The sequence below is a fragment of the Macrobrachium rosenbergii genome, chromosome 15 (assembly GCF_040412425.1).
Source record: "Macrobrachium rosenbergii isolate ZJJX-2024 chromosome 15, ASM4041242v1, whole genome shotgun sequence".
NCBI classification, from domain to species: Eukaryota; Metazoa; Arthropoda; class Malacostraca; order Decapoda; family Palaemonidae; genus Macrobrachium; species Macrobrachium rosenbergii.
The window spans coordinates 50,638,749-50,666,675 of record NC_089755.1 but is presented as its reverse complement, the minus strand read 5'-3'; the positions used below and the strand labels follow the sequence as shown (position 1 = coordinate 50,666,675).

Genomic DNA, 27,927 nt, shown 5'->3' with positions numbered 1-27,927 from the left:
AATTTTGTTTTTTAGCCGTTTGGAGAAACAAAGTTTATGACAGTCTCGTATAAAGAAAAAAAGAAAAGTTTGAAGAAGGTAGAAAAATTGTAGAAAGCTCATTTTCTTGCAATTTCGTCGAAAGGCTACTTAAAGTGATATAACAGAGGGCAAGACCAGCCCCAGCCGTGGGTCCATGCTGCCGAAGTTTCCCTAGGGAGAATATCAAGGGAAATGGATAGACCGTAAGCGGAAGGAAGGAATGATCCCGGGCACCCTTTGCAAGTTGCAATGGGGAGTCAGTAGCAGTGTCTTCTATGGGCGAGATCGATATCCTCTGGGAGTTGTACCATACACCAACCCAAAAGAAATGTTGGTCTTGTCGTACGTGTCGCGCAAAGAAAGAGGGAAATGAATATATGTATAAATTTTTTTCTTAAATATATCTTATTTTTGTCCTTTTATTCTTCTTATATTTATTAGTATCCTAGGTTCCCGGTGTTTTATTTATTTATTTTATTTTTTTTTTTTTAGATTGAACTGTCGTTGGTGTCGATTGTTAGGAATGGCATTTGTTACGCATACACACACACACACACACACATATATATATATATATATATATATATATATATATATATATATATATATATACTGTGTATGTATATATATATATATATATATATATATATATATATATATATATATATATATACATATGCGTTTTTTCCTCCTTAGAGGGCTAGTTCGAGAGGGTGTTAAGTATACCTTAGTTTAACCAGACCAATGAGCTGATTTACAGCTCTCCTAGGGCTGGCCCGAAGGATTAGACTAATTTTGCGCGGCTAAGAACCAATTGGTTACCTAGCAACGGGACCTACAGTTTATTGTGGAATCCGAACCACATTACAGCGAGAAAGTAATTTCTATCAGTAAAAATAATTCTTCTAATTCTTCATCGGCCAGCCGGAGACTCGAACGCGGGTGTTCATAATCTCCTTGGTTGCTACCCATCACAGTTGAATAACTCTCTGGTACATAATTGATTTCTTAATTTAAACTAATTACCATTGATTTTCCCGGAAACGAGCCCAGTGTCATCCCCCCCCCCCCTTAGTGGGATGCGAACTTGGTGTACTCGCTGGTGAGGGGAGTCCGTTGACCGCTGAACGCCGGGAATCAGTGTGTGTACACGTTATGTTTGAATGTCTGGCCGCAAGCTGTCACATGAACACGCAGCATATGTGACTTGTTCGCGTGGGTGCGAGCCTCCTAACGAATTCCTGAAAAGTTTACGCTTCCTCTATTATCTAGCTCTCCTTCACCCTATCTCTTCATTTTCTCGGCCTTCCTTTCCATTTTCCTTTCTCGCTTTCTTGTCCAGTTCTGCTCACTCCCTTCCTCCTTCATTTCCCCCTCTCCTTCTGACTTTATCATTTTGTATTTTTCCCTTTCCCATCTTTCTCCAATTTCCCCTTCTTCAATCTGTAATCTCCAGTTCCCTGTGTATTTTCCCCCTTGCCCTCCCTCCCTCCACCGGTCTCCACCACTCCTCCTTCCCACTGCTCCTCCACGTCCTGTATTTTTGACGTCCTTTACATTCGTCTCGGGTTCCAAAACGCATTGGCCTGGCCAGCACGTCCTTGGAGTCAGCAGCGCATTTTGTGAATAGAATATGGATGTTCGGCATTGCGTAACACAAAGCCCACCACTACCACCGCCGGCGACAGAGCCTTGCTGCCAAGTATTAATTCCGCCCACGCCCAGCAAGCAGCCTTGGGGTAGGGAAATAAGTCCTGGCGCCTTTGGGGCGATCGAAGAAAAGATTTGGGGCGAGACAAGGACTAGATTGTAGCTCTTTATGGAGTCTGTCGTTTGTTTCTTGGACTTCTCTTAGTATATTTTATTTTACGGGTGAGCGCAGACTCGCTCGCGCACAATATAATCATGAAAATTTTGAGGGATTATGGGCAGTTTTTGTGCTTCATGAATAGATGCTTAGTACTTCGACAGCATATGCAATTGGCAATCAAACTTGAAAGGGAAGGCAGACCAGTTTGTCTCATTATTCCTTCCTTATTAAAACTATGGAAATAAATGTTATTCTTCAAGTAGAGTAGAAAAAATCGGCATGCCTTTTGTAATGTGATGTTCATGATGTTTGCTGAAACGGGAAAGATTAAAGGATTACTTCCCAAGCTTACAGTCTGGTTTTTATGTTTCTCTTTTTTTTTCCTCGTACGATATTTACTTTTCTACTTTTCTTTTGCTTTTTTATCATATCTCTTATCCCTAGATTTCATTACTGTGTAGAAACATTGTTGATTTTGTCAATATATTGATTTATTTGCATAAATTGATAATCCTGAGGCTCCTTGGAAATGTATGATTTCATGAATATTGAACAGCAGTTCACCATCACTATGGTGAAGTTTGTTGTTAGAATTACTGCAACAGTTTCTGATATTCACACTTTTATCGGATCTGCGTGAAGTCTGATTAATAGTTTGCATCATTTTTAATATATTTTTCTTGCCTGTCACTTTCCAACTTTTTGTCACCTGAAAGGCTTGGGGCATCTCAGATACAGTGGGTTACGTTACACATGTAAATTCCTATTTCCGTCGTTTTCGGAGAAATTGTAAAAGCTGAAGTGACAGTAATTGTGCCGGTCGACGTAATTCGCTCCCGCTCTGAGCTGAAAATGGTATCAAAGACTGATCTGACATTGATCTTTTAAAAAATCGTGATATTAAAAAAAATCCTAAGGAAGGCTCATGTGGTTTATATTGCTGTTTCAGGAACAAGGGCCTCTTAGACAATCGGAACGTTATATGGTATGGTGAAGTCACGGTTTTCTAGTAGTCATGGACAGTTACACGGTTATTTAATTATTATTATTTGTTGTTCTCATTATTGATTAATATTAAATTCATGGGAAGGAAGGTAGGGAAGAATGCTAATTGGAAACCTTTGTTAGATACTTTAGTTTAGATGTAGAAAAAATAATTTTAGGCAAGGAATAATCATCTGGTGTTCGGTTAGGAAGTCTTATTTCCAGATATGTGGATCTAGAGAGGCATTGTGAAAAGTTTTGGAAAGTTATTTGAATGGAAATACACAACATAGAAGTTCTTCCTTGTTGTCTATTATTGTATGTAAATAGGAGAATAGCTGGTGTACTTTAAAACATATTGCGGAGGCAAATATGTCCCCTTCATTTTCCTGCAGGTTTTTATTTTTAGAGAAATGTTATGTGACGTTTGGAATAAAATTAGATACCACTGCCTTTTTTAATATTGTTAGGGGAGAGGAAACTTTCATTGAAGGTTATTAATAATAGTTAAATTATTAATGGTCGGTTTGCAGATACATACTTATGGAACATCTTTAAATGGCCATTGTCATACAAAGCAAACTCCAGTAGCATAGAACCTCATCAGTAAGAGAGAGAAGTCTTGGAGGAAAAGGCAGATAAGTAGCTAATCAATATTCAGATAAATGTAAAGTCAGGAACAGCGGTATAGATTAGAACGCCTAAGGTAATAGTAACTGGTATCTTAAAGTATTGTAGCCGATCTTGGATCGGCACAACATCGGCACACAATAGTACTGGTCAGTGTGACGTCTTAGTACTTCAGCAGAAGGTGCATGTTGATGCTAAGAAAGCGAGTAGCACGAACTTACGGTTCTTTTGCAGGCACCACGGACGTTCCCTGTTAACGATGGAGTTTACGGAAGATAGTCGAAGAGAATATTTTTGGCGTTGGTCCAGTTCGTAGTGACCGTTTTAGGGGAAAAAAGGAAATCACCACTACCAGTACTATTAAGGTCTCAGAAAGTTGCAGACACCCAAACAAACAGTAATATCCTAAAGTGATATAAATTCCAGTGTGCTGTGTTAAAGAAATCATAGGCAAGAAATTATGTTGATGATCATATTAGTGCCTCGTTCCTTTTGCAGTCCTACTTTTGAATTCGAGAAACGTTGCCTTGCTGAACTTGATCGAGGTCATTATTAGTTGTTATTGTGGCTGCACGTCTGTGAAGCCAATATAACGTTTTCCCTGATGGTTCCAGCGAAGTGAAAAGTTGCATTGTCATATCCTCTTTTGAACGCGGCTGTTGACGCGCTCGTCCATTCAGACGCAAATTTTTCGCTTCTTGGGATCTGGCGGCTGGATGGTATTCCAGATGCGAGAAAAGTCGATTCGACAGGATGAACGAATAAATCTTGCCTCGTTAACTTTGTCTGAAAAGAACTCTTGCTTTTGCATATCTCTGGTCGCTGCGCGGTAACGACTAGTTTTCTGTGGGTTCACGGAGCCTTGCATTCTTCAGACGGCATTTTCTCTCTCTCTCGCAAGACGCATTTCAGAAAAGGAAAAGGACAGAGGTGAAAAGCAGAAGATTTGTGTCTGCAGAAACTAAGGTGAAGATCAGGGAAACTGAGTGAAAATAAATGTACATTTGCTGTCACATACATATACTTTCAAGTTTTCCGGTAAACATAGCAATTTTCAGTGCAGTCAGCAGTTGGATGGCCGTCGCTAAGGAAAACTACATACATAGGGACCCCTTAATTGTTATGTCTGTATACACACCCATATATATATGTATATGTATATATATGTGTATATATATATATGTATAATGAAAGAGAGATATGTAGATGTGCTGCAATTAATATGCAGTTAATAAGGCTTGTTCTGGTACACGTTGTTTTGCCAAGTAGAATGGGTTATCTACGAATGTTTTAGTGTTTGTGTGTTTAGGTAACATTGCAGAATCCTATTTGTTTGATTAATACCATTGCTTTCATGTGATTACAGAATTAATGGAAATGGCCGCTGCAATATATATGCTAATACGTATTAATTTTCAAACAAGGAAACTTGGCTGTCATGATCAGTCAATCTTTTCATACATAATTGCCAAATAATTAGAAAGCAAGGAAAATAAATTGTCGCTAACCGTCATTGAAAGCAGTGAAATAAATTAGAACTGGTGGAAGGTTTGCTTCCCTCATACCATTCCAGAATTAACGTTTGCCTTATTAACAATTCATGAATGCTGACACATTTTTGAGGCTGATCGATTTCCTTTGGGTAATTTAGCGATTTTTCGGTGGTGGTCATTACAGAAGTGGGTAATAAGCCATCTGTAGGTCCGGGAGAGAAATAGACAGTGAGAGCAACTGGAGCGCCCAGAATTCCACTTTCAAAAACATATATATATATATTTTTTTTTGAGATTTCAAAAACTTTTTTTTTTTTTTTTTTTTTTTGAGATTTTGCTTTTTTGTATCGTTGGGTGAGAAGTTAATGCTCGAAGTGTTATCTTTTCATTATTCCATGTTTATTTTGTACATTGTCATACACCAAAAACACATTTGGCATGCTATTCGGAATGTATCTTTGGTGGAAGAGGTGGTATCGTACGTTTTGAATTTATGCTATGGCAACTTGGATTGTATATTTAATTAGTAATATTGAGAGCCGTAGAAATTGGATTGCACTATCGCGTACTAAATTGCGAACAGCGGACAAATTTACTACTGTATTTTATAGACACTTGTGCTTGTTTTGCGTTCAAATGAATAGCCATTTTTCTTTTCAAGTTCAAAAAAAAAACTGTTGGATAATAGTAATCTTTATATTTCATTGTGGTTAGATTATTGAAAATGCTTTGTATTTTTCTCTCTGTCTATTTTTTGTCTTTAATGGTAGGCTTGTTTAATGCTTTGGGTTTCTCGTAAAGCATATTTCCCTGTCAGGTATTTTCAAGTTGCGTATGATGAGAGAGAGAACCATATCTATTCAGCTATTTTGAAAGTCAAAATCATAAGCAACAAAGATTACGTCAGTCAAATCCAAATTTCATTATTTACATCAATTGTCCTAAAATAATTTTTGTCTTGCATTGCTATTTGACCCACTCGTGAGTATCTTCCATGAAATACTTTAGTTCCCATAATATTAATTTTCATACTTGAAATGAAGTTATGATTGTAATGTTTGTGGGCTGCTGAGTTAGACTAAAATAACCTCGATATTTAGAAACCCTGATACGTTATCTAGACGATGAATACACGCCTATCCTAAATAAACTTTTACAGACTTGCTGTTGATTGTTTTCTTAGCCTGGTTAATTAAGAACATAGCGTGTATACGATCACAATGGTTTTTTGTTCTCCGAAGCAAACGTAGCTCTAGGTATTGCTTTCTGAATGCGTGTGCGTCATGTGGGGTGTCTTCTAGAAGTGAGGCTCTTTGTGCTCGGTACTTGTCTGTCATCCTTTGCTGTTGTTAACGTGTATGTTACGTCCTGCGTCCTTGTAATGGAAATGTCAGGTTTGTGAGGAAGAGAGGGGATAGGCTAATGGGAAATGAAAATTCTCTCTCTCTCTCTCTCCATTCCTTTATATATATAAAATATATATTTATATATATAGTGTATACAGACACACACACACACACACACATATATATATATATATATATATATATATATATATATAACCATTTTTTGTATATATTATTCAGAATTAATAGTTGATCTTAAAACCGTAAATAATTTGAATTATCGTTTTTCAATATTTTTTTTTATCAGATGCATTTATTTAGTTCTTTATTTTAAAAAAGAACTAGTTTTGTGTCTGATGAATGGCTGGACTCCAAAAACGTGTTTATAGACAAAACCTTTACAGACATATGAAGCATTTAAAACCCCTTTCCATGTCTTTCCACCCAATAAGAGCAAAATGTAATTCCCTTAGTTTCATGTGAAACAATTACTGATATCCATTGGCTTCATATTTACATTATGAAAATTAATGGTATTGCGTAACACACCAAAGGTAATAAAAGAATTACATTTTTTTCCCGTTTGTAAATAGGGAATTCTCTTTCAAACTTATTGCCACTTACATGCTGCATCAGCTACTCGCAGCAAGAAACGATCCTGTTGTGATTAACAGCCGCAACAACACCCAGCTCCCTTTTAAGTTTCAGTTTTGTTTTTCTGGTAACAGTCCTCTGATGTAACACGAGTTTATGTGGATTTTACAAAATTACATTTTATGCAAACTTCTCTGAAATTTTAGTAACATTTATCTCTTTATCCACAAGATGTTTAGCTTTATATAACAGAGAAGTTTGTTTGTAAATCCCCATATAAATATATAGTGGGTTCATTCAGTTTTCATAATATAGAAAATGCCCATTACGAAAAGTACTTACCACAGTATAGCCTTGGTGATAGGGTAAAGGGAGTTAATGAAGGTTAAATTGTGAAAGTGTTGATGAAAGCGGCTGAACTCTGGACAGAGAGGTATTTGAATATAGATTGAACATCAGTATTTTTCATGTTGTCATCTGAACCAAATCATGGAGACCTGTGTCTATGCCACTGCCGAGAAATTACATTATCATTGTGTGGTAGGACATTTTGAATGACCTTGTCGGAGAGAGAGAGAGAGAGAGAGAGAGAGAGAGAGAGAGAGAGAGAGAGAGAGAGAGAGAGAGAGATTGGTTTAAATTCATTACTCAAAGTTACAATATCCTATGAATATATGAATAGTTCGGTCCCTGTTGGGTGAAGATTACTGCATCAAGACCTCTGTTTTTAACTAAGATATTGTATTTTGACACAGCAGTCACATTCTCTCTCTCTCTCTCTCTCTCTCTCTCTCTCTCTCTCTCTCTCTCTCATTCACGTCTTGCTGTGACCCACTGCAGTTAACTGATCCATTGGTACATAATCCACAGCTTAAAAAAAACAGAAATACAGTCCTTGAACTGTGGTCCTCTCGTTGGTGAGGCTAGTGTGATACCACCGAGTCAAAGAGGAGAGAGAGAGAGAGAGAGAGAGAGAGAGAGAGAGAGGACTGTGGTCCTCTCGTTGGTGAGGCTAGTGTGATACCACCGAGTCAAAGAGGAGAGAGAGAGAGAGAGAGAGAGAGAGAGAGAGAGAGAGAGAGAGAGAGAGAGAGAGAGCCAATTAATGTAATTTTCTAGTTCTTTCAGTCCTGGTTGATGAGCTATTGCAGTTAAAGTCTTTGAGTGATCTGCTAATGTCCCAAAGGCTCCTTGTTATTTCTAACATCAAAGTCTTCATCTTCAGTCATATTTTGTTGGAATACTTAATTCTGTTTTGGAAGTCATTGATGGACATGGTCAATTGTCAGTTTAATTATTTTTGGTAGGCAGTTTGGTTAGTGACTGCCTTTGTAATTTATGGTTCAACCTAAAACAATATTTTTTAATGGCAAGTACCTTATTCTTGCACTTTTTACAAAGATGACAGTTTTTTTTGTTTTTGTTTCCTGAAGAACGTAGATTTATACATTGGATTTGAAGATGCAGTTAGCTAATTTTTTTTTTTTTGCACTATGACCATTCATTTAACCATTGTATCAAATGAGTAGCAGTTACTAATGTTAGATTCATTATTATGTATTTCCAACCCATAGCTTACTAGTAGCTACAGTGTACAGTATATCAGTGTCACATCTTGATGTAGTTTGCAGTCCAAATGCTATTCATTTTCATTGCATATGAAGATGGATGATTTACATGAATGAGCATGAATGATTCTGTTATTGATAACATCTTTATTTCTTTAAGAACATTTTTTAAGAGAGCTATGGTCCTTTAAGAGCAGAAGGTACTCTGCTGTTAAAACACAAATTTAGTATAGCTTTACACTGTAGATTTTCTTTGTAATTTAATTGTGTTCTACTACTGACTGTACTCTTAAACACCCTGGTATTATTGTCCAACTTCTCTTGCAGGACCGTCGCAACTTCGTTCGCAGTCCGCCAACTGGAGTGAGCTTTGAATTCGACTTGGAAGCTTTCCTACCTGTAGCCCAGGCCACCCTCGCAGCCGATCCTAACTTGGAGAAGATGCGATTTGAACTTGTACCAAAGACGTAAGCTAACTACTGTATATGAACAATAATAGAAAGATCAAAGACAATGTAAACACAATTGTCGGTAATTACTTCTGTCCTGCCAATTTCCTTTAAACTTTTATTTTTTGGAGAATCCTAGCAATAGTACCTACTTTATTGTTTGCCATTTTAGAAGGGTTTTGTTTCTTGCTGTCTGTAAGGGGTAGAAATTCTAGTCCACAGCCTGTAAAGCATCATTATGCCCCTCATGGCATATTTATCTGACATTTGTAATTTTCAGTAACTATAAGTTCTATGGAAGTCCTTCAGTTTAGTCATGAAATTATTCTGAAGGAAAAAACCAAGATATAATACCACAATTAAGTGAAACTAGTGTGAATGTTAAAATGCACTACCTCCATGCTCATTTTGTCATGAAGGGATATGAAGAGGCTAATATAATAACCAAAACTCCATATTAATATGACCAGAACAAACTTAGCCAGCCTTTGTCAAAAAGTTTTTTAAGTCATTTTTATTATGTCCCACGGAGAGAATATTTTGTAACTGTATCCCATACCTGCTCAGTGATTGGGCCCAGTCAAATTATTTTGCATTGAATATTTATATTTGTTATTTAAGTGAGAGTGATATTGATTTGGTCATTTTGCTAAATTTTCTAATTTCAGTACAGTCGTTTTGAACTATACAGTAGTTTTAACTTTGGTACTGTAGTGATGAAACTTAAGTGGACTGGGAAATAAAGTCCCTGCATTCAAGTTAACATCTTTAATTGAATTCAGTTTCTGCATACAAATAAATTCATATGGGGTATCTTGGATTTTAGGCAATCTCTTACTTAAGTGTGCAGGAAATTTCTCTAGTGATTATACGTATATCAATAAGCAACCTCATACAAAACTAAGAATACAGTAGTAGTCCAATAAAGGTATACTGCATATGATTATAAATTCTGTGAATACTTTTTACACTTTCATTTTCTAGTGATGCAAGAAGCATGGTATAAATACTGTAACACCACCTTCAGTACCATTTTGACAACTAGATATGATATATTTGTTTTTACAACTAGATGTGATATATTTGTACATTTTCATTTTGTTTTTTCCAGCATCAATGAAGAGGCATTCTGGAGGAATTACTTCTACCGAGTCGGCCTCATCAGGCAGAGTACCGAGCTCTCATCCTTGGAGAGGGAAGGCGTTGATGCCTCTAACAAATCAGCAGCTGATGGTGATAAAGGTAACTTTATTTGAGTTGATTTTGATAAAGATAACTTCATTGGACTGAGCTATGAAAATGATAAATTCATTTAAGTGGATTCTAATACTACAGGTAAAGGTAATTTTGGATATATTGAAAACATTAAATTCATTTAAGTGGATTCAAATAAAGGTAATTTTAGATATATTTTGATGAAATAACTTCGTAAGTTTGCCTTTCAAGGGGATGGTAAAAGTAACTTAACTAGGGTGGAATGTGATGGATGTAATTTAATTTGGGCAAGTTTGATGAAGATTGCTTCATTGAGTTCATTTGAATGAATTTTGATGTAGGTAATTTCATTTGGGAGAATTCTGATAAGGTAACTTGAGTGGCTTTTAGGGATGGTAACCACATTTGTTTAAAGGTAAATTCATTTAAGCAAATTTTGTTGAAGGTATCTTCAAGTGAATCTTGATTTTAAGCAGGACTGGAAAGTTGAAGGCCCAAGGGAATTGCAAGATGTATTATGGGCCATGATTATTGCTCATTATGGAAAGGAATTGGTGCCGGGGGTAGTTGACACTGTTATATTGACTCCTCTCAAACAACTGGTATTAATTTGATATAATTGGAGTTAAATTTTCAGTGTGAGGAGCTTTCAGTATATTTTTGTAAATAGAATGTCACTTTGATTACAGAGCTATAGCTTGCAGTTCCCATTTAAAAGTTTTTCAAGCTGTATCAAGAAAAATATAGCATCTGAATATTATAAAACTTCTTTTACAAAAGTTGAAGCATTATCTTTTGTGTGTCTCCTCAGCTGTCTTTAACTTGCAGCCTTGTAGTGTTCAAAAGTGGGAAAGGTTGCATCTTCATGAATGCAACAGTGTGTATTAGTTTTTAGAGATGTCATTACACATTAAATTGGATACAATACAGTCTTGTATGAAAACTAACCACTGATGCTGTGATGTTAAGGCAATAAGATATTTATTCATCTTTAATGATGTATGTGCATTTTTACAGGTACAAAGGGAAAAGATGATGATGTAGAACACCCTGATAGTCCTAGTCATGGAGGAGAGAGCGAGTTTGTCTCAGATTCCTTCCAACCATCATCAAAGGATCTTGAGGAGGTGAAACGAGGGATTTCCAATTTGACAAAACCCTCTGGTAAGTGTTCAGTCGGATTTTTATCAGCATTGTAAATTATGAGTCAAGAAAACATTTGTTATTATGTCAGGTAGCACTAGAAAATTATTGCAACACAAATAATTACTTACTCAAAACAAGTAAGCCAAGAGGATTCTCCTCCCACCTCTCTAGGATCCTTGTATATTACTGAGTAATCAGGTATGTCGATTTTGAAAAAGAAAGTAGTGTTGTTTTTGTTACTACCATAACTTTAATAAAAGGGAGTTTCTTTAATAATTCCAATTAATAAAGCTTTCTCTTTTTTTGTATGCAATAAGTCCATGTTAATTATTTTTATGAATTACTTAAATGAGACACCTGAGTCACCCAAAGGATTTGTACTTAAGTGAGTGGAAAATTATATAAGTAAAGTATAAAAAAGTTTGGCAGCTATGTAAAACAAAACTGTGGAGAATTTAGTTCATTTTGTTTTTAATAATTTTTTAAGCTATACCCACAGAAACAATTTATGGGTTGTACCCACAGAAACAGTTTATGCAATATGTTAATTCATCCATGTTCAAATGTTCAAATCTATATTGTACTCATTGAGTTGAATAAAAGATAACCCAAAACTTTGACAACAGTCTTTGCAAAACTTGTGTACAGTATTCTTTTAGTTATTTTTAACAATGTAATTACAAAAATCTTTGCTTGATACAGGATAGAAAAAAATACCACATTAATACAATTCTTTGATGCAATGTTTTCATTTTGTTACTTGAAAATTTCTTTTACAAGTTTCTATCTTGATCATTTTAAACTCTGCCATTATGTTAGCTGAAAGTAAAAAAATTGTAGTACTTGTATTCTAAACCTCATCTTACCTTTTGTCTACTCAGTGATTAAGGAAGATTCTGGCATTTTAATGAAACGTTTTCTTGACTCATGTTTTTCTTACTAGAGATACAGTCTAAATTTGTTGACAGACTAGATGTAAGTTTTCAGAGGTATATTTATTTATTTGTAGGTAAAGACTTGCTGTTTATACATGTAGGAAAAACAGTACTATTGAGAATTATAAATGGAAAAACTGTTATGGATTGTGATTGAAATAAAGGCTAAGTATAAATCATTATAGATATGTATTGATATTCACTCTAGGTACCCATTGAGTACACATTTTGTTCATGGTGAGAACTTTTTATCATAGAATATTCATATATTTCTCATTAAACAGTATTTTGTATTCAAAATCTACTAGTGGAACTGTGTTTGAACCGACATAATTCCACCATCTTACTATTCTGGTCTGTCGTTTATTAGTTCAAAACGATGAAATCACCTGTGTATTGCAAAAAACAAGCATAGGCATGTTTATGGATTTTTATTACTTTTTACCTCATCACAATGCAGCTAGAAGTAATATTGTGTAAGGTATTCATTTATTGATGAGCATTTTTTGAATTTTGTGTTCAAGTGAGTTGCTGCCTCTATTTACAGATCAGGCAATCTACAGATCTACATGCTTTAACTTTGTTGAAGAAGAAGGTCTGTCCTATTGTAGTCAGACTGGATTCATTAACTATTGACATGAATTTTGCTCCCCAAAAATATTAATAAAGGACCAAGTGTTTTAATGGGCTAGCACCTTTTGAGTTATTTTTTTCTATGGTTAAGAGACCTCATGTACTGCGGTCTAAGTTTTAGAAGTAAAGTATTTTTATGATAAACCATACTATCATTGTTTTGAATATTAATGTACCATACCAGCTGTGATAAAATCACACCAAGTTAATCCTTGAAGAAATTGCTTGAAATTTTCAACAAGGATTTCCTTTTGGCATGCCTTTAAAACTGTAAATGTGAGTACAGAAAAATTTTAAGGTTTCAAGTACTACATATTTTTAATTACAGTAGGCAGTGCTGTCCATTGTGTAGTATTGAGCCTTGTCAGTTGGTCCTTTGTTTTGAATAAAAGGGTTTAATATAATATTGTACTAACATGCTCAGGTGTTTTTCTTTTAATGGTGACTAGTTGTTTGTCAAAAAAAGGTAATCTACATTAAGTAAATATCCTCTTATTTTATTTCATGAGTCAATGAGATATTTAAGATCTATTAAGAGCACCAGCACATCATAACTGAGTGTATGCAGCATACCATTTAATCAGGTGTTTTCATATACAGCATAATTAATAGTACATTAGTAAAGCAACAACTGTGCTTAATTGTTGTTTGTTAATAGTATAATGAAAAGTACGTGATTAAAGCATTATTATGTACATGGTTGATATGAAATAAAATTAAGTTCCCTGACATCTCATAACAATACAGTAAATAATAAATACAGTACCTCTTGACATATAGGTTGAGTCACATGCAGACTATCTATACTGTCTGAAAATTGAGTCACCTTCCCCTGGTAATAGCTCTTTAAGCTATGAGACTTTTCTGATTTACTCACAAGTGTATTTTGAGTTGACGTTAATTCTTGAGAAATGGAATTTATTGTGTATCATATGCTAACTGTTAAGAGGATTTACTTTTTGCAGATTGCTGGGGAAAATGCATTTTTCTCATGAATACTGCACTTTACTTATAACAGAACGATGAATTTATTTGATGATGATTAAAGCAGCACTTTGTTTATTAGGAGGTAAACCATTAATATAGACTTACAATAGATAAAAGTGTTTGGAGTCTTTCTACAGTAGCCATTCCAGGTAATACTAATACTTATGAAGTTGTTTTAATGTTTGGCAAGTTTATAAGCTCTGAAAATAATCGTGATCATAATTTTCATACCAAAGGAGTTCCTGTACATGTTCACTCTCTCCTTATCCCCCCAAAAAGGCTATTTCATTTTATCTATTAGGCAATACTTTTACCTATATTTTGTTTAGAGTTAAAGGGAATACACTGATTGTTATTGTAAGAAATCCATATATAAAGTTAAAACTTAGAGTAATAGAATATAAAGGCATAATTTAGTAGGGAAATATTAGAGAAAGAAGGAAGAAAGAAAATATTACATACAGTCAAGAATAATATACTAGTATGATGCACCACATTTGTATACCAAAATACTATATAGTTGGTCACTGGGGTATTTAGTTCCTCTCCAAGAAAAGTGCTATGCAAGGGAAATATGGAAAATCTTTCATTGTTATTGGATATTTTTGATGATGAATCAAGTTCCTGTAAGATTTTCCAAATATCTGTAACTATGATCCACCTGAAATTTGACTGTTGTAGGATATGATTAATACATTATAATAAGGATATACTGTACTAGATAATTATTAGTGTATCATATCTGGCTCTAGATGTTTGTACAATATTGCAAAATATTACCGATATAGATTTAGGATGAATTTCAGCCTTCCATGATTTCTATACATTATTTGCATTCATGACAGTACTTAGTGTTGAAACCATTTGCCGTTTAGTTACCTAATGTGATTGTTTCAAGGTTGGAAAAAACTTGCTAGCTTTTATAGCCTTCAAAGGCAGTTCTTACCTAACTGTACATCAGAAGTATGAAGAACTTTTAGGATTAAAGTTTCAAGGGAGCTTATGTAGGAAAACATGAATGTTGGATTATAAGGTTCACTGAAAGTTAAGGTACATAGTAGATTAGCTTTTGATGACTGCAGCCAGGCAGTTCGCATGTTTGCTGATGAAAATGTTCCATAATGGCTATGAATGACTGGTATTGTAAGAGTGTGACACTAGGGAACTGATGGCTAGGCTAAGGTATAATAATTTTAAGGATTATTAACAATTATGATAATTTTTTTGTTGTCCTTTGTCACTTTCATTATGCCCTTTGTTTGTGCTATTGTCATTCTAATAAAATATAAATGTACAGCTATGCTAGTTTATCTGCTTGATTAAAATTGATAAATTAATTTTGATCATTTAAAGTATAGTTGTACATTTTTAAATACATTTTTGCATTTTCAGAATACAATATTCCTGCAGTAACATTTGTCATATCTTCATTGTTGTAGTCATCTTGAACCTTTAGTCTTTGTGCTTGCAAGAACCTAGGTGACTGGGTTCTTCTGGGGTTTTTATTTACTTAAAATGCAGAACACTTGGTAACTTGTGCAGTGTATTTCCTATCAAAAAGTTTCAAGTAAATACCAGAAACTTTGGTTTGAAAATATTGGTCTTTACGGTGTAGGTCTTTGTATTGTTCAGCCCAAACCATTCTTGAGGCAGATTATAAGGTGATGGAGAAAACATACCTCACCCATGGAGACAGGCTAGCCACAGAAAAGATTAAAGCAGTCCATTGCCCCATTGATCCCTTAATTGGCTAAGTAGGAAAATTTTGAGATAGAGAATACAGAGTAGGAGGGTTATAGAGACTACAGTATAGATTTAGTGCCTTTTCTTGCTGATGCACCCAAGCTTTAATGAGCAGCATGCTAGAGTACTTATACTGAGGCAATTTGTGGCCTACAATCAAATTTTTTTTATGGGTACATTAAGGCTATTTTTCAACACTTCATCTATTCCACTGGAGCAGCTTTTCTGTAGACTTCATGTCTGGATGCTGTTATCATTTCATCACATTCTACTTTTACCACAACTGTATTTTTTGGTTGTTACACTTTTCACTGTACCTTGTTGTGCATAACCTTAAAAGCAGTAATTTTAACAGTTTTCATAGTTATAACTGTGTGATCAACACCCATTCTTCACTTTTACACTGAAATAATCCAACAATAATATCCAACCTCACAAATTTCATCTCTTTGGAGTCTTTGTTTTACTTATAATTACCTTCAAAGCTTCTTCAGCATTTGGTTCTTCTGTTCTAACTAACCTTTTCTTCAACATATGTAACTAACTAGGGGGAAAATGTATGATTTTAGTTTCTTGTGCCTCTGCTTCAGTTTTAATCAGCTTCAGTTTTAATCACTATGTATTATTAACATTATCACTATTATTTTAGCTACTTTTCCCTGTCAGAATTGAAATGCTGATAACATTAACTTCCAGATTACTTTTAATGTTATACTTCAACAAAAAATTCGTCTTTGCTCAGTGTCTTAAGTATATCCAGTTCATTAAACTATTCTTACTCTACATTTACTTGCAGACTGTATAGAACAATGTACATACTGTATAAAAGAATATCTACATAAATATAATGAAAGTAAATTTTTCTTGTCATTCTGAACTGGTGAGCTTTCGCATCTCATTTGTATCCATTACTTAATATATACCTGTATTGTTAACAGTACCAGAAAACTCTTAATTGAATTTTTTTTTAATGAAATTTTTCATAATTTGAAAATTGATGGATGTGCTGCTTTATCATCGTCAGAAATGTTGTTTGTTACTACTGTACTGTTCTCGTGCCTGTATTCTTATATAAAAAATAAGGTGTTGAATTTTCTGCAAAGCCTGTCATACAAAAATGTAAGTTGAAACACTACTAATCTTTTATTCTCTAACCAATATCGCGACCAAGTTATTCCTATAAACAAAGACCTTAACTGTACAGTACTCCAACTTAATAGATTAGCTTGTCTAACACTGTATTTTCTGTATGTTTGTAGGTTAAACTCTAACACTTCCTTTGATGAGGGCTGCTCCGCCTCATGGGGTCAGTATGAGTGACTACTCAGGTGTGCGTGTAGGCAGTGGATGTCACCCTTTGGAGGAGCTCAGTTTTAGGGAAATGACTGAGAGTGTATGTGGCCTTCTTCCCACTGCTCTACTCTAAATTAGTCTTAAAGGATCCAGTGGTTATTGCTGTGCTAATAATTATTTGTTAAGGGTTAATCCATCAGGAGCTCCTTAATTCATTACAGTATATGTATAACAATTGATTTATCATTGAACTGAATCATTGTAAAAGCTATTTTTAATTGTTGATCATACATAATCTCTCAGCAGATTACCTGAACCTGATGCTTTCCTCCACCTTATAGATCCTCTTAGGTGAAGAAGTGTAGGGTTGATAACAGTGTCGTCGTTGTTGTCTCATTTCAGCCAGCCCTCCGCGGTCCTAAGAGTCGAGACTGCTCGCTCGATCCTCCTTTTTGTCCTACTGGCACCTCTTGGTTTTTGTATGCGAGAGAGCAGCATGTAGATGTTTCTTTTTCAAACTATAGATACTTTGATACTTAGTGTTGCATTAGCATGATAGAGGGTGAACATCAATAAGGGCTGTCTTCTTTCTTGTTTTCCATGAAGAAAAATTTAATTGGGCTTTTCATATTCATAAGGGATGCTATAGTTGGTAGGTCTTGCTTTTGTATTCTATAAATTTTACTTCAGAATGAATGAATGGTGAAAATGGAGTAAGATTTTTATGTATTTAGAAGACTGGTAGATATATTTCCCCATGCCTCATCAAACATCTGATACCTTTCTATTAACAAGTAGTTAATATAAAGCCAGTAAGATTTTTGATGAGGTGTTTACTTAATAACATTGCATGAAATAGATGGCTTTTGTGTCATTTGTGAGCAGTCTATAATTTATTTTTATTTAGAATCATGCATCTGAATTTTAACTAAGCACTTGCATCTTGCTAAACATTTTGTTATCAATACTCAGTAAGTATTAAATTTGTAAGTGTCTTTCAGTTACAAACAAATACTTTGTACAAGTGCCCCAGTAAAACGTTATTTAGCTCCCAGAGACTGACATGGAGTTGCCAAATGCTTTACATATTATTGTCCTGAATTTAAGAACCATTACTATCCTCCATTGTCAACCCTTCCCCTGACGTAAGTATGTTAAACATAATTCCCACATAGTGACTTTATGATGCAGGAAGGAACTTTTCCGAGAACAGATGAAGTATTATGATTTTTGGTTCACAACCAAAATACTTAATGAAATGGTTTTTAAGTAGGCTGCTAGGAAGGTGGTGGAAATATAATCATAATATTATACAACTATGAACATAGGATGGGTCAGATTTTTCAATGCTTGTATGAGATTTCAGTAAAAATACTGTAGTGTTTTATGTTTTCAAATACATTTCCTTTTTGCTAATCTCCATAGACCGTAAAAGGAGTCATTATTTCTGTCATGAAGAAATGGTTTTGTACTGTACAAACATTTAGTTCTTTTAAAAATTACAAAGCTTATAGGAATATTTTTTAACTTTAAACAAGTAAAACTTGCAAAGCCCCAAGATTAGCTAGATGCATCTGTACTGATTTTAGTTCAACTATAAATATAATTTGCTCATTAGCTTTGAGTTCAGATAAGGGCTAATACATTTAACCCAGAATGATTACTTTCTGAATACTACTTATTTACACATCTTCTCACACTGATGAATATACCTGAAGGTATATGTTCAACAAGAGTAAAAGGTCTATTTTACATCTAAACATTCACAGGTCACACCAAGTGAAGATGTTCTCATAATGGGAAAATTGCCAAAATCCTCCACTAAAGCATTTTAATCTTCCTGCCTTGTATTTAGCCACTGAATTTCACCCATGATTATGTGATTGGTTACTTCATTATTTAATATATGTTCTCACTGCACAGTTATATATTAGAATGAAGATCAAACTGGAACATAGTGTATTTAAGACTTTTCAGATCCTTTATTTTAAATATTGTTGGGTCAGTTGTTATTCTGTCTATATGCTTTTTCAATTTCAGGAAAATCTTGATTACTGTAAATGCTAACCTGTGGCTGGAGGTACATATAACAGACACTTACTTACACCTCTCATGCTTTTCTATGAGCACAGTCACAGGTTTGTATGTTCCAGTTTGGTAATCACTAAAGTTACACACAAGCTTCTGTCCTAATTCACCTGTTCCTCACTCTTGGCTCACAGTGCAAGATATTGCTGACTGTAAACTTGATTACATTCAGAATGTTAACTTTGCTAGCTTTTTTTAATGTAATGAATGTAGTTTGTTAGTTTATTCAGAAAAATTTTTTTTAAATACTTTGATAGCTATATTTTTATACAAAAAAGATATGTAAATGTATATAACATATATTTTGTTGACAGTATTCAATGCATTCCCCACATTTTAGTTTCTTACATACCTTTTGATATATTTTAGACAACTGTGAAGGAAAATGTACGGTGGGAAATTAACTCTATTCACATTTTTAAATATTTGGTATGAAGTGAAGTTCATAAGTGTGGGTAGTAGTACTGCTGTTTTACAAAGGTATTGAAAAAGTTGTATTATTTATTTTATCACAGTACTCAAGATTATGTATTATATCACAGTACTCAAAGTTAAAAAAAATTGACAGAAAGGTCTTTTTATATTAATATATGAGGCTTCATAGTAAATTGATTCGCTCTTGGTGACTACAAATGTTCTCACTGGCTTTTTTTAATCTCATACTTTGTATAAATATGCATTTTTATGTTTCTGAGTGACATGTTGCATCTACTGATGGACCACCCTTTAAAACTAGTGTGTTCACATTGTATTTTTCAAGTTTATTCACCAGTGTAGGTAGTATTTTGGAAGATCCATTGAATGAATAGAAAGACCATGTATTGGAGAATGTTGACTTGACATATGAACCAGTAATAGATGAACCAGTAATAGATGTGATTTCTGAACAAGTTAGAAATCTTTGAGTACATGAAAAACGAGCAAGCCCTAAGACCTTAAGAAACAGTTAGCAATTCTCTGATCTTCTAAGGAATAATAAGCAATTTCTGAAGGTAGTCTGGGGAACCAGTCACTGATATGCAGAATAGTATAAGACATAAAAATCTGAGCAAGGAAGAGATGTTACCAGAAGAGGTAAAAAATATAGTAAAACATTATACAAAACAAAATTTGATGCATTGTAATGTAAAAAAAAGTATATAAAAATAAGATCCCTGGAGCATTCTATGAAAGTTTTAAAAGCAAGTGATAGATAGAGGAAATGCTGAGAAGTGTTTGAAATAACATTTCTCATCTTGGATTCATGCCAGAGAAAATAACAGGGGGTTAGATGATTTAATGTGTGGTAGAAGGACACACCTTCATAAAAGCTAGAACACTTCTCTTACCATTAGGACACTAAATTGTGAAGCAGGAATTGAGTGGGCACCAAGAAAGTGTAGAACTTTCCTAGATGAAGTGGAAAGAGATGATCAGACTACTGCTCAGTATAAGTAGTACCGTAGTAGTAAATTAGGCAAAAAATTAAGATTCATATAGATATTAGCACTTAAAGAAAATAAAAGATATCTATATGAAGAGTGATTGTAAAATGTTAAGAAAATTACTGGTACTGTTGGGAAGGTTATATGAAAAAGTTGCTGAGAAATTTGTCAAGTAGCTGGAAGATAGTCCAAGATCTCTTAAGATGTAGACGGTATGGGCTTTTGATGAAAAGCTGAGAGGAAAGTTGTAAGTATGGAAATAACATAATGAAGGCTGAAATGAAGTCCCAGAAAGTCCAGGAAAAAGGATGTACATAAAATGCATAGTAAGCTGAAAGCACACAAAAAAACAAAAAGTGGTGCGACTCCTTTCTGGTTTATGTAGCCAAGTACAGTAGGGGAAAGTTTAACTTGGAAATGTTCCTGTTGATTATAATGACTGATTTAAAAGTCCTGTTGATTATAATGACTGATTTATTTAATACTAACAAAGGCATGAGATTTGGTTGCTAGAAATTTTAATCTATAGGTATCATCATCAACAACATTGTCAGACCCCCTTAATGGGGATAAATTTGAAATGAGCTTTTTCCATTAGCTTTCTCTTGTGTGTTATCTGCCTGAATTCCCAGTTGGTTTTGACCTTCACTGATGTGCTTTTTCAGTTATTTGTTGGGAGTTCCTATTGGTATTTCCATATTTGCTGCTGCTGCTGCTCTGAATAAGTTACTGCTTCCTGCCCCTTCTCATCATGGTCCAAATGATTCCACCTTTGAGGTCTCAAGTCTGTTTCATGGCTGCTTGGCACTGCATCTCTCCTTAACATCTTCATTTATAATATCTAACCACCATAGCCGCCTGTAAAATCTTACTGATTTTTATTGCATAAATTTTTGCTTTCAAATTTTCATATTCACACGACTATTTATTTGTTTTTCATCAAGGACAGTGCAATGCTTTCTTACTGCCCCTCAATACCTTCTTCACAATCCAGTGTTCTCAATATAACAAAATTCTACTAGCTTTTCTGAGGCCTGTTGTTTCCCTATAACATGGTGCAACTCCTTGTAATCCCTTTTTGCTCTTCTTATATGTATGAGTCACCTAGAGTTGACCAATCCATATGCATTTTGCAATATTTAGAATCTTCTTGTGACATCCATGACATTTGACATACAGTATTGCATTTAACCCTACACATCTCTTGGAGCATTCATGTAGTCTTTTTCCTAACTGTCGTCTCCCTTTATTTCTTTCTGGTTACCATAACTTTACTTTTCCATTAATTAATTTTCAACCCTTCCAGTTCCACTCTTTCCATCTTTTAAACATTTCAACAATTTATTCTTCCGATGGGCTTCCATTTCTGCACACCTATAGCTTCCCCTATTAGGTGAACAGTTAGGACTTACTGCTGATCCTTAATGGGCATCAACATTCTTCTTATATGGCTGCTGTTGTATTCATTCTGGATCTTTTTGTTATGGGGCAGTAACTTTTCTGAACTGGAGGAGGTTTTCTGGAATCCTCTGCTTTTGTAATGGCTGTCTGATTGCATGTCCTGATACTGCATTGTGCAAAAGGGCTGCAATCTTTTGTTTAAAGTGGTATGTCTTTGTAGTTTCCTCATTATAAAGATGATTCAGCTGTATCTTTCTCAGGCACGAATCTGAACTGATAATTGTCAGTTTTAAGTATTTTTCCTCAACATTTCCTCTTACTTTATTGTTAACACCATGTTCTCCATTCTTGTGATCTCATTTCTTCCTTTATATGGTTCACATGTAATATGGTTAACACAACTAGTTCTCCTACTGCTTTTAGCAGAAATGCTTCATATTCAATATAGTTCCAAAAGTTCTAGTAATCTTTTCAGATATCACATTTTTTATTGGTCTCTTCCATCATGTCAGTATGATCTTACCTGTAATAATTTTCTAAATGTATATTTTCAAGATATGTATTGTATTGCCTAATTTTTTCTGATATTTCTTTCTTTCCAAATTTAAATTCTCTTTTGCAAGATTTTATATATTGCTCTTTTTACACTTTTCCCCTCTTAATCTATTTCACTGACCTGAATTTTCCTTCTCCCTTTGTTGTGCTGAGATTATGATTTCATTCTTGCTATATCTTTCTTGCCTTTGCCACCCACATTTTGAGTTCTCCTCTTCAAGCAGCTCTCTAACCTTTCTTTGTAACTTCCTCCAGTAAATTATAATAATACCACTGTATCCCATCCTTGAAGTTACATCACCTGCTACTTTGACTGAATTTGGTAGGCTTCTTTCAGTGTTTTCCACCTGTCATTTTTAGGCTACATTTGCTGCCACTTTATCTCTGTACTTTGTTTTACATATTTTTCAGTTTCTACTTTTTTGGAAATTCTTGACACTTTTTTTCATCTTTATTCCTTCACAGTCAACACTGCTCTTGAAAGACTGTGTAGTGTTGGGCATGCCTTGCCTATTACATATAGCAAGTGACATTATTTATGTCACATGTACTTTTATTAATAAAATCAGTCTGTGTTTCAGCATTTCCACTGTAACAAGTTAATGTTTAAAGATTCTTAAACATTAAACATTGTTGCATAATTCCTCTACTGCTTCTCCTCCAGGTTTGTTATCCAATACCTGTATATGGTATTCCCATCACAATATCAAAACCAACTTTTGTACAACTAAGAAACCCTGGGGAATTATTGTCGTGGCATTCCAAAGTCTTTCCAAAAATTCCTGTTTATCATCTGGTGACTCAATTCGTTATCCTTTTGTGTATTCATTCAACTTATAGCTCATTGGTTGCCCTGTCATGTCGCATAATTTTGTTTGGTCAAAGTGCCATTCCCACAGAATTTATCTTTTCTCTTTCACTAGTAATACACATAGTGATGTTTACAATTGTTAATATAATTGAGCCCATTCTAAATTTTAGTAGTCATGGAAAAATGCCACTGGAGTACGGTATTGCTATTGAGAAATGTTGGTTTATATTTGCAGATTTATTTACATTACTGATATTGAGAAAACTTACCATACAAAGTTATATTATATATTAGTTGTATGGTATGGACTTTCCTTAGTTTGTTTTATTAAACTTTATAAAAAATCTGGCAATTGTGCCTCAGGATTACAGTGCCACTGGTCTAATGTTGGGGCAGAAAATTGTTTGTTGCTCTGATTGTTCATTTAAGAAAAAGAATAACAGAATTTTAAAAGGATGCTGTATTGCCATTTTGGAATAAGTATTAGATTCGTGACAGTTGTTCTGTTTAAGGGAAAGGGTGCCTCTGAGTAGCATTAAGAAAATTATTGCGGCACTGTCTTTAAATTCCTTGGTTTACTTGCTATTTGTCAAACTAAAACAAATTATTTCACTTTTTTTGTGATGAATAACTTCTCAGAGAAAAATGTGGTTAAGAGTAAAGAATTTTTTAGTTATGGAATAATTAAAGTTTATTTTAATAGTACAATGTCATAGCTTCTGAAGCTGCCACTATGTCAGTGTTAAAGAAAGTTTTATTTGTTTATGGAATTCCTTACCTTGGGTTATGCTCCCAATACTAAAATTATCTTGAGGTGTTTTATCAAAACAGTGAGCTGAAAGTTACCTTAACCTTTGACTTTTTATAATCTAGTACTGTGATAATCTGTGTTTTTAACATTCTTAGCTTCAATTATTCCCAGTACTGTACATACTTTGTAGGGTATTTGCAATTCTTTACTAATAAGCTGTGAAAGAAAATTTGATAAGCACCTTTTTGTGACATTCCAGATACAGTAAGTAAAATACAGCAGTACTACTCCACATTGGTTTAGTTTACTTATAGAGGTTGCATAATTTTCATCTATTGTCACATGTGAGCCTAGAGTGGGGGATTAATGAGCCATTGTCCTTGACGTTACGTTATTTGTTGTTGTGCCAGAGGAGGACTGGGAAAAGGAGCTGCGTGAAGAACTTGGAGATTTGGGCGAATATGAAGTTGTAGGCGGAGCTGGGAAGGACAACGAAAAATGGGAAGAAGAAATTCAAAATATGATTGATGACGAGGACTCAGGAGACCTGCGATAATCAACACCCATGCAAAAATATACCCCACCATACTTATCCCAGTTAATTATATTTAAATCTTATATATTGAAAAATTTTTTTTATAACTTGCCTTTATTGAACTTAAGGGCATTACAGATGTCTTTTCCAGTTCTGTAATATACCAGTAATTTTCATAATATAAAAACTATTTTTGAATCATACAACTACTGTATTCAAAAATATCCAGTTTGAGAATTATTATGAATCACCATGTACTCAGTCTTATTATTTACAAATGTATAAAATGTGTAGGATTAAGAAAAGGAATAACTTCATATATGGAAACTAGGATTGCCTTGTAATGGTTTAAAATGAGTTCTTTAAACTATCAGTACATGCTATAAGAATAACATAAAAAAGTTCTGAATACAGTCATGAACAAATTTAGAAAATAGAATACTTTTGACTATGACTGATATATCTTCCATGTAGTTAATAATTGGCCACTTTATTTTTATTTATTAATATAGAGTCTTGATTGGACTCTGCAACTCTGCTAAGTGCTTTGCATTTGGAAATAGTTTCAGAAACCATATGTTAGCCAAAAAATTATTTTTATGGCTTTTTATTTTGACGGTTTACTTTTGCTGTTGTACAGATGGTAAATGGCCAGTGAGCCCACCAAAAAGTTGAGTAGCCATTGTCTCTCTCCTCTCTCTGGGTTTACATAAGGCATTGATACTCACACAGGACATTTATGACAGTCTGAGTATGGCTGCTTTATAACTACTGGACCTAAAAGCCAGAGAGACCGAGTGTATTCATGGTGAATTTTTCATAGTATAAAGAATATTGAGAAAATGTATGAATAGAAATAATGAAATGTTATTGTTTGCTAGTAACTAGATAAAGTTTAAACTTGTTGCAGGTTTATGGCACAATATAAAATAGTTATGTGCATATGAGTTTTCATGAAGCCACACAGCCTATTCTCTTTTCAACAATATTACGTCCACTGTACTAACAGAAAGTGTGCCGTACCCAGAACTCAGAAGAAAATGGAATTGTAATTAAGAGATTTTATGGCTTGTTGAATTTTTACGCTGACACTGTGCTGCAGAATTTTGTTTTGATATAGTTTCCAAGAAATCAGTACAGTACAGTATTTTAAGTCTCATTGATATAACAGACCTATTTTTCTTCACTTGGTTATTTTGCCTTCGTATTTTGTGGAATGTAAAAAAATACCATAAAAATGTGGCCTTGTCAGTTTGCTTTGAAATTCTGATTTATTTCCCTTATTAAGAGTAACTGTGTTTCTGCAATGGCAATATTTATTCTAAACCATATCTCTCTTTTAAATGCTATCAAAGGTCGGCAGTGTATTGCAGCTTAGGTAAAGTATCACAGGTAGCTTTTACATCTTTACCTTGCATATTATGCAATTTGTAGTATTCATTTGCTATTTTGATTCCATGATTCATTTAATGTTTCAGACTCCATATACTTGATAAATGAATTTATATGACCATTGTTAAATACGGTGTATTTTCTGGTGTAGTTTAAGAACCCAGATGTATCGTGGGATGTATCAGAGAATTCCAGGTAGTTCCATAGGAATCTCTTCAGCTGCCAAGTTGAAAATTAGCCACATATGGCAGCAGTAGCAGCAGCTAGGGTCTGCTTTGTATAAAAGGACTTTTAGAGCTTTCTTATTGGTGGTAAGTTCAAAGGTGGCATTCAACTGAAGCCACAATACATAAAAACATTTTCTTTATGTCAGGGTTGGCTGAAAGGCCTATGTCAAAGGAAACTTATTACTATCTTATGTGGTATTGGTCATGTTATCAAGGATATGCATGAAGCAGGAAATTGCTTAATTCAGTGTGCATACATACAGACATACATACCTGTCAATACACTCATATACACTTGCACAAGCACACAGTTCTAAAAGTATTTAGCACTTGGTGAGATGAAGAGACTTAACTACTTGATTAAGAGTTGAAAAAGGTGGTTATGAAGACATTTTAATTATCATGTTTAATTCTGATTTCATTACTAAATGTGTGTCTGTGTGGGTTATCATGTTCATAAAGTAGGTTAATATATTTTTTTCAAGTTTAGTTTACCTGTGACCTTTGTATTGCAGTTTTCTTTTTATAACTTTAGCAATTATTTTATTTTAAAGTCATAGTGTTAAACTGTATATATATATTGAAAAGTGTATATATATACATACATATACACATACATATACATACAAATATAATATATACACTTATTATTTATTAAGGATTTTGCATTGATAGTTTTTAATCAAGGGTATTTTCTTGATATATACCACATTAAAAGAGATTAACAATGTTAACAAATATTTATAATTGGCTCTTTCAGTTAGCTTTATTTGACATCACCAACATGTGTGAATGAGATCTTCAGTATACATGGTGTATGCAGCAAATGTTTTCATCCAGAAAAAAAACAATCCCTTTGAAGGGCTACTGCAGAAGTTATCTTGAGAAAACTTCACTTGTTTGATTAAAAGTGCTCTAACCTAACAGCAAGGGCAAATTTAGTCTTAACACTGGACCAAAGGTCACTCAAGAGGGTTTCAGACTCGGTGATTTTCATCACTCATGTTTATGAAAGTTTCTCTCACTTTTTGTTATCATATCAAGGGTTTTGCCTGATATGTGTCGAGGTGTATTGCTTCCTTGGGATTTTGTGGGCACAGATTATATAGAATCTTTGTTATGAAATAAACAACGCCTAAAGCTGAACCCTCTATCGGCTTCTTCAGATATTGTTAGCAGTGATGTTTCAGTAAATCCATAGTCATGAAAGAGTAGTATATTTTCATCTCAGGATAATGTTAGGCTCTGCAGTCTTGTTTTATCACTACCAAATGCAGCTCTTAACACTGCATGAATTGCAGAACCAGGTGTACACCACTGCAAAGCTCTTACCACTTTCCATCATAATATCCATGGCAAAGTATTTGAAAATAGGCAGAAAGTCACCTTGGCAATGGTAAATATAAACTGTTATCAAAATTTGAAGAAGCTGAGAGTGACCGCACCTTTGCCAGCATGCTACATCACTTCGTCTGTTGTGTGCTGGTATGTAAGGTGTGCCTCAACGATGTAGCTAGAAGGATGTTGTGTGATGGTTTGTTTGTATGTATGTTTGTTCATTGTTTGGCAGAGGCTTTCTGCCATGTGATGTAGAAATGTTGTCCCTTAAGTATGTTATACTATGGTACCTGTGCCCAGTAAAATGGATTAAGTATTTTGTATATTATTTTCCTTTCCATATTATGTTAAGCATTGATACCAAGTATTATTTCTAATTGTTACCATTATTAAAGCATTGATACCGAGCATTATTTCTAATTGTGACCATTATAAATATTTACACAAAATTATTTAGTGGTTCATAAGTTAAAACTACTAATAATATTATTAGTTTCTCTCAATTAAGTTTATGGCTTCAGATAAACTTTAAGCTTCAATTAGAAGCTGGGAACTGTG

The 27,927-nt window shown here is 34.2% G+C and overlaps 1 protein-coding gene across 50 annotated transcripts in view; it reads left to right on the top strand.

Moving 5' to 3' along the window:
• Sap47 (Synapse-associated protein 47kD) overlaps window positions 1–27,685 on the top strand; it is a 343,435-nt gene extending 315,750 nt beyond the window's left edge. For 24 of the 50 annotated variants that reach the window (XM_067117722.1, XM_067117702.1, XM_067117712.1 and 21 more), the window contains 5 exons: window positions 8,774–8,913; window positions 10,007–10,137; window positions 11,128–11,274; window positions 12,739–12,786; window positions 24,288–27,685. In XM_067117722.1, the coding sequence (XP_066973823.1) occupies window positions 8,774–8,913; window positions 10,007–10,137; window positions 11,128–11,274; window positions 12,739–12,786; window positions 24,288–24,433 (612 nt within the window). In that variant the 3' untranslated portion in view covers window positions 24,434–27,685. Of the gene's footprint in view, window positions 1–8,773; window positions 8,914–10,006; window positions 10,138–11,127; window positions 11,275–12,738; window positions 12,787–16,813; window positions 16,861–24,287 lie in introns of all 50 variants that reach the window. The other 26 variants (XM_067117730.1, XM_067117709.1, XM_067117725.1 and 23 more) reach the window with 3 other exon arrangements.
• The last annotated feature ends 242 nt before the right edge of the window (window positions 27,686–27,927 follow it).